Genomic DNA, 7,500 nt, shown 5'->3' on the forward strand with positions numbered 1-7,500 from the left:
ATAATCTCCGCGCTGCACAGCGCAGAAACGTCACACGGACATCAAATTCTGCTGCTAAAATTGGGTAACCAGCAGATTATTCAGTGAGGCAATCAACTATAATTCACTGAGAAACTTTTATCACATCGCAAGGAGGAGTTATGGTAAATGAATTAAGAAAACTTGTACATTGTAGCCTACTTGCAATAGGCTATTCACCTTCACCTGCTATAACCCGGATGGTCGTTGGCATCACAGCCGATCTGGCACAAGCTCTCTCCATCTCTCTCTGTCCTCGGCATGAGTCAGCAGCTCAATGTTTCACCGAGTTTTAATTGAGTCCACTGTAAATCCTCCAATCTTTTCTTTTGTCTCTGTCACTTCTACCCAAACAATTATATCATCATCATTTTTAAACAGTTATGTTTCTGTATAAATCACTACAATATGCTCCCGTGAGGTGGGGATGCGTTTAGCTGCTGGCGGGTGGGGGTGCAAAACTCGGCATAACACCTGGACAGGTGCGCAATCCGGTCTGCTATTGTTAAGGCACGCAAACAGGTGCGCAAGCGCAAATAGGGGATATGGCTTAGATAGGGCCCAGCGAAGCTAAACTCCAGGTGGTGCTGCTGAGGCCGTTTGATTGAATTATTCTAAGTGCAGGTGTGATTCCTTCTCTCAGGTGTTATCTTCATAGCAATGTGGGAACCCAGAACCCAGAACCCTGTCAGTCTGATGACTATGACTGTAGAGCGGATGTCCCGCCCCCTTCCGTCATTCGTTCCGCCGACGTCTCATTTGCAGCTAATATGCAGCTATTTATTATGAGCCAAAATCGTCGTCTGGACCTACGATCAGCTCCAACTTCATTCTCTTCTCGCGTCAATTAAACAATAACCGCGGCGCACAGAAGCGGAAGTCTTGGTGCGGACATCCACTATACACGGAGACCCTGGAATATCGGACATCTGTCCCAGAGTCATAGTGACACATGTTTGTGTGTGTGTGTGTGTGTGTGTGTGTGTGTGTGTGTGTGTTTGTGTGTGTGTGTGTGTGTCCATGCGTGCGCGTGTCAGGTTTCTATGTGACTCTGGTGGTGAACCGATGGTGGAATCAGTTTGTCAACCTGCCTTGGCCTGACAGACTCATGTTCCTCGTCTCTAGGTAGGTTCTGCCCGCCCGCCACAGTAAAGTCGCGACCAACCCGACCCGTGCCGCGACCCGTTACTATAAGACCCGCGCCCCGACCCGTTATTCAGCACACATATTAGCCGCTGAGAAGCTAAGTAGGGAGGCTATCAGTCTGACTCGTTGGCTCCAATCAAACCCTAACCACAGATTAGTTTTGAATGTATATCTTGTGAAGGCCCGTAGCATCAAGCAATGCATATGGAACAATGCCGGTTGTGTAGAAACAAAATGTAAAACATGCGGTCTACAGAAGATAATAATAATAATAATAATAATAATAATAATAATAATAATAATAATAATAATAATAATAATAATAATAATAATAATAATAATTGATTGGATTTATATAGCGGCTTTCAAGACACTCAAAGCGCTTCACATATCAGGGGAGGGAGGGGGAGGGAAGATAAGGACGGCCCACTACTCACCCCCTCTCTGCTTAACCAGACTGACGGACTTTTCCACATTCTGCGTCGCGAACACACACACACACACACACACACACACACACACACACACACACACACACACACACACACACACAACAACAACAACAACAACAACACAACAACACACACGCAACACACACACCCTCACGTCATGCCCCAAACCGTAAAGTAGCGGTGAAGCATTTTGAGCCGTTTGACTCTATAACAAGGTGCTGGATTATTTATTATGCAGAGTGTGGTTTGTCTCCTCTCTCCTCAGCTGTGTTCACGGAGCAGACGAACATGGCCGCCTGCTGCGCCGCACGCTGATGCGCTACGTCAACCTGACCTCGCTGCTCATCTACCGCTCTGTCAGCACCGCCGTCTGCAAGCGCTTCCCCACCATGGACCACGTGGTGGAGGCAGGTGTGTGTGTGTGTGTGTGTGTGTGTGTGTGTGTGTGTGTGTGTGTGTGTGTGTGTGTGTGTGTGTGTGTGTGTGTGTGTGCGTGTGCGTGTGCGTGTGTGTGTGTGTGTGTGTGCTTGCGTGCGTGTTGTGTGTATGTGTGTGTGTGTGTGTGTGTGTGTGTGTGTGTGTGTGTGTGTGTGTGTGTGTGTGTGTGGACTGAAATGAAAATGAAAACTCCATAGGGGCCCTTTACACGAGGACAGTTTCTGGAAGAAACGACACAATAGCGTTTCCTTCACACCTTTTCCTTCACACCTTCTCCCCGTTTACATGAGCGCTGTCGAATTTTTAAAACGGCGTAATGTACATGCCAGGTCGCTAGGTGGCAGTGCGTTGCTTGTCGCACGAGGGGCTCATGCACAAGCCCCAAGCTCCGGGCCGCGGGGGCGCACGCAGGAGCAGCAGCAGTGTGTTGCTCATGGTCGAGGCGGGGGCTTTGGCATGGGGGATGAGAACAGTCTGACATAACGTAGCGTTAACGTTACTTTATTCTCATCAGAAACAACTCCGATTTGCATGTTAAAACAAGTTTGCAGCCTAAGAATAACTGGAAAACATTTTATTGATCTATTAACGTCAGAGGAAGCCAGGATTAGTCAAAATGAAGCGTCACAAAGAATTTCACTCTGGAGGGTGGTTTCAAAATGCGTCGTTTCCTAAGCGCGAATTCGCCGTCGCCGTCTAAAAGGGAGGCACTAACGATACAATAATTCCCCGTCACCATAGGAAACCGTCCTCGTGTAAAGTGCCCCTCAGACTGTTTCCTGGCTGTAATCCTTCCTTCCTGTACTCCTCTCATGCGACCCGTGGGATTGGCTTGTTATCGGCCAATTAGAGCAGGACTCATCAGTCAGCGCTGAGGCACAGCAGAGCTGCGAGTTTAAACCCACAGACTTTTACCAGCAAGTTTTTAACAAACGCAGATTTTCACCTCCACTAAAATAGTGTTATGCTGTTCGGCCTAATTACAGTATTATTAGATTAGATTAGAGTAGGTGAGGACAGGGCAGACTAGGTTGTAGATTAGTTAACTCCTTGTGTGCTAGTTAGTTCCAGTTAAGGTGAGTTCAATCAGGAGAGACCAGAGAATGAATAAAATGATCCAGTACTATCGTTTGTTATCTATCACCAGGTAATTATATGATAATATGCTAATTGGATTACTGAATTTGACCATATTGTGATAAACATTAGTATGTTTAGAAACTGACCGCTGTGGCTATCATGATACTGAATTCAACCACATCGCCCAGCCCCAGTATGTCCTGTTTGTTCCTCCCCCCCTCCTCCATCCCCTGCTCTCTCCCTTGTCTCACTCCCCCTCTCTCTCCCTTCTCACCCATTCTATCCCCTCCCTCCCCCTCCCTCTGTCTCTCTCAAAGATAAGATTGTTCAATCATGTTTATGATTATTATCATTATCATTTATTATTGTAGTTGTTAGTGCTCAGCTAGATTTAGCTAGAAATATTCTCTGTGAGGCCCTCTGAGAGATGCTTGGGAACAGGGCTATACAAATAAACTTGACTTGACTAGTGTTGGAGTCGAGACCACCTAAGCCGAGACTGAGACAAGACCAAGACCGAGACGAGACCGAGACCATCAAAATGTGGTCTTGAGACCGGTCTCGAGACCAAGACCGGTCTCGAGTACTCCAACACTAGACTTGACTTGACTAAAGAGGCTCTGGGCCCTATCTTATGCCCAGTGTAAGGGCGTAAGCGTGATCTTTGATCGTTTCTAGCGCTCAAAATCTCTCTTTTTCTTTTCATTCCCACTTGGTCAGTACAGGAAAGGACATGTTTCAATGTTTGACCAGGACGCCTTGGCGTCACTTTTTACACTGGGTAGCACTTTTTCCTCATGTGTCAATGTGCAGGATAATCCAATTCACCTTTTTCACTTCCCACCCAAATCACCCATTTTGTGTCTAAACGGCAGGAAGTAACACAGGTGCACACAAGACTTTAATGACAGTTTCCAAATTCCAATCCATTTAGGACAAGGTGATCCAGTGCCGGGGCCCTCGTTAATGTCTGGCTTGCACCTGTGTTACTTCCTGCCTTTTAGACACAAAATGGGTGAATTGGGTGGGAAGTGAAAAATAGACTTCTAGAACTCCCACAACATCTGAAATCGATGCCACGGGAGTGTGACAATGAAATCAAACAGTGACCAGTTAGGGCGTTGTGGTCGGGGTGGGGCATGGCCGTATAAGTATGCCTTCGATGCCGGTGACCGGGGTTCAATCCCCAGCGTTTTCAAAGTACATTTCAACTCTAAGCCACATTAAAAAAAGTGAACAAACCTTTTTCTTATTTAGCCATGACCAAGCCATTTCTCTAACCTTACCCAAGTTGTTTTAGTTGCCTAACCGTAACCACAACACAAGTTGTTGGCTACGGTCTCATGCGTCGAACAATGATGAAAAAGGGGCACCCAGTGTCTTAAAAAGTGACGTCAAGGGGCCCCACCAAATGGTATTTGATGAGTCTGTCTGTCTCTCTCTCTGCAGGCTTTATGACTCCAGAGGAAAGGAGGGTGTTTGAGAATATTCCTTCTCCTCATCTGAAGTACTGGATCCCGGTCGTCTGGTTCACCAACCTGGCCTCTAAAGCCAGGCAGGATGGCCGCATCCGCGACAGCGTGGACCTGCAGGCCATCCTGACCGTAACGCACCAACCGTGCCCACACACACACACACACACACACACACACACACACACACACACACACACACACGTTTCACTTTTTTGTTCAAATTGAAAAGCATGGTGGGACATTTGTTTTTTAAATAAAACTTCTTCAATATTACAAAACAAACGTTTTACAGTTGGAAAAGTTAGTTTTTGTTTGCATGATAAATATTGATGGAAATGTATTTGTGGTGGTAAACTTGTTGGTCATAAACTAGAACTAGAACGACCGCACCGCAGATATATGCCTCCGCCAACAAGTGAGCAGTCGACATCCATGTCTGTCCAGACTTTGACGTTTGAGCCAAATGTGAAGAAATTCTGTCAAGGCGTTACTGAGATATGGCGTTACCGAGCTTGAAAATGGCATTTGTGAGGTCACAGTGACCTTGACCGTTGACCACCAAAATGTAATCAGTTCATCCTTGAGTCCAAGTGGACGTTTGAGCCAAGTGTGACGGAATTCCGTCAAGGCGTTCCTGAGATATCGCGTTAACGAGCTAGAAGATGGCATTCGTGAGGTCGCAGTGATCTTGAACTTTGACGACCAAAATGTAATCAGTTCATCCTTCAGTCCATGTGGACATTTGAGGCAAATGTGATGAAATTCAGTCAAGGCGTTCATGAGATATTGCATTAACTAGCTAGAAAATGGCATTCGTGAGGTCATAGTGACCTTGAACTTTGACCTTTGACGACCAAAATATAATCAGTTCATCCTTGAGTCCAAGTGGATGTTTGAGCCAAATGTGAAGATGTCAAGGCGTTACTGAGATATCGCGTTAGCGAGCTTGAAAATGGCGTTTGTGAGGTCACAGTGACCTTAGTCTCTCCCCAGACTCATATTACGTAATATTACATATTATTTTTGGAGGCGGGTTGAAATTGAATGAGTGACAGGTCATAGCACCGATGAGAGACCGGTTCGAAAAATGGGCTGCGCCTCCCTGTGAGATCGCTCTGATCCCAAAGTCGTGACTGATTGGGGAGGACTGAATCCATCACTGGCCAATCACGACCAAAATCTAATCAGTTCATCCTTGCGTCCAAGTGGACGTTTGAGCCAAATGTGACTAAATTCCATCCAAGCGTTCCTGAGATATCGCGTTAACGAGCTAGAAAATGGCGTTTGTGAGGTCACAGTGACCTTGAACTTTGACCTATGACCAAAATATAATCAGTTCATCTTTGAATCCAAGTGGATGTTTGAGCCAAATTTGATGAAATTCTGTCACAGGGTTCTTGAGACATCGCGTTAACGAACATAGGACGGATGGATGGATGTACGGACGGACGGACGTACAACTGAAAACCATAATGCCTCCGGCTCGGCTATCGCCTGTAGAGAGATCAGATCAGACTAATGACAACACATTTGGCGATAACAGATAAATTTGCCAATAAAATAATAAATTTGCCAATAAATTTGCCATAGGTGCATTTTATTCATGGTGTTTTTGATACAGTACAGTGCTACAATTATATTGGGGGAAGCAAAACTGTAGCTGTAGTGCGTGGGGAACCCCGATGGTTCACCTGGCAGCACGCGTACCACAAAAGCTTAGTCCTTCGCGCAGCCGACCCGCGTTCGAATCCGACCCACAGTCCCTTGCCGCATGTCATCCTCTCTGTCTTTACCCACTGTCCTGTCCAATAAAGGCTAAAATGTCCCCCCCCCAAAAAAGCAAAAAAAAGCTGTAGTGCGTAACATTTACATATTACATACATAAGTTGGTAAGTCGTTCTTCCAACTTAGGTGTGTTCATGAGCTTTTAAGTGGTAACGTGGAAACAACATGGACGGTACAGAGAATGGGCCCTATCTTTGCAAAAGCGGTAATTTTGCGTTTGCGCTCGTTTAATGCCGTGCACAATGAAAATTGGGGGCGGGCACAAGGGCATGCCTGTTATAATTGTACTGGGCATAGGCGTGCCACATGCCAAAGCAGGCGTTTCAGAGCTAAAATGTGGGGATAGATGGCATTATCCTATCGTCAGCAGCGCGCAATTACTTTGCGCTAAGAGCTTTGAAAAGGACCTCTTACGTGCTAAATACCTCGCTGCGCTGGAGCACACCATAATCTCCATGCTGCTCAGCACAGTGCAAAGTAATTAATTCCTTTTGGATATGTCATTACGCACAGCCTTGCCACGCCAGGATATCAAATTCTGCTGCTAAAATTGGGTATTAGCAGATAATTCAGTGAGGCAATCAACTATAACTCACTGAGAAACGTTTATCACATCGCAAAGAGGGAAATGAATTGAGAAAACCTGTTGGACAATGAACATAGGCTATTCACCTTCACCTATCCCATAACCCGGAGGGTCTTTGGCACCACAGACGATCTGTCAATAAGCTCTCTCCATCTCTCTTTGTCCTCCGCACGAGTGAGTCCACTCTATTACGCATGGAGAGAATTACAGCATATTGCATGCCTCGCGCAAACAGCGATCGCGAGACGGGAATCTGATTGGTATTGATTGACGTAATGCCCAGCCTTGCCTGGCCACACCTGTGAATAATCCTGGTACTTAAGACCGCCCAAATCCCGTTTGCGCAGGCATTTTGGGGGCGCAGATCATTTTGGCACGGCTCTAATTTGCGACTGCGGCACGTGCCTTGAACGTTTCCGCATCCCCGCTGAGAATTGCATCCCCACCATATTTCGGGTCTGTTTTAACTTAGAAATCAGGGAGGTCACGTCTACCCAGACAATTATATGACTTTTAAACA

The 7,500-nt window shown here is 46.2% G+C and overlaps 1 protein-coding gene across 1 annotated transcript in view; it reads left to right on the top strand.

Annotated features, from left to right (window-relative positions):
* LOC310771575 (bestrophin-3-like) overlaps nt 1-7,500 on the top strand; it is a gene marked incomplete at both ends in the record, with an annotated part of 24,288 nt that overhangs the window by 2,595 nt on the left and 14,193 nt on the right. Inside the window, 3 exons of the mRNA XM_083631920.1 lie at nt 1,056-1,143; nt 1,882-2,027; nt 4,584-4,738. Of these exons, the coding sequence (XP_083488046.1) occupies nt 1,056-1,143; nt 1,882-2,027; nt 4,584-4,738 (389 nt within the window). The remainder of the gene's footprint in view (nt 1-1,055; nt 1,144-1,881; nt 2,028-4,583; nt 4,739-7,500) is intronic.

The sequence above is a fragment of the Poromitra crassiceps genome, assembly GCF_964638095.1.
Source record: "Poromitra crassiceps genome assembly, chromosome: 2".
Lineage (NCBI taxonomy): Eukaryota > Metazoa > Chordata > Actinopteri > Beryciformes > Melamphaidae > Poromitra > Poromitra crassiceps.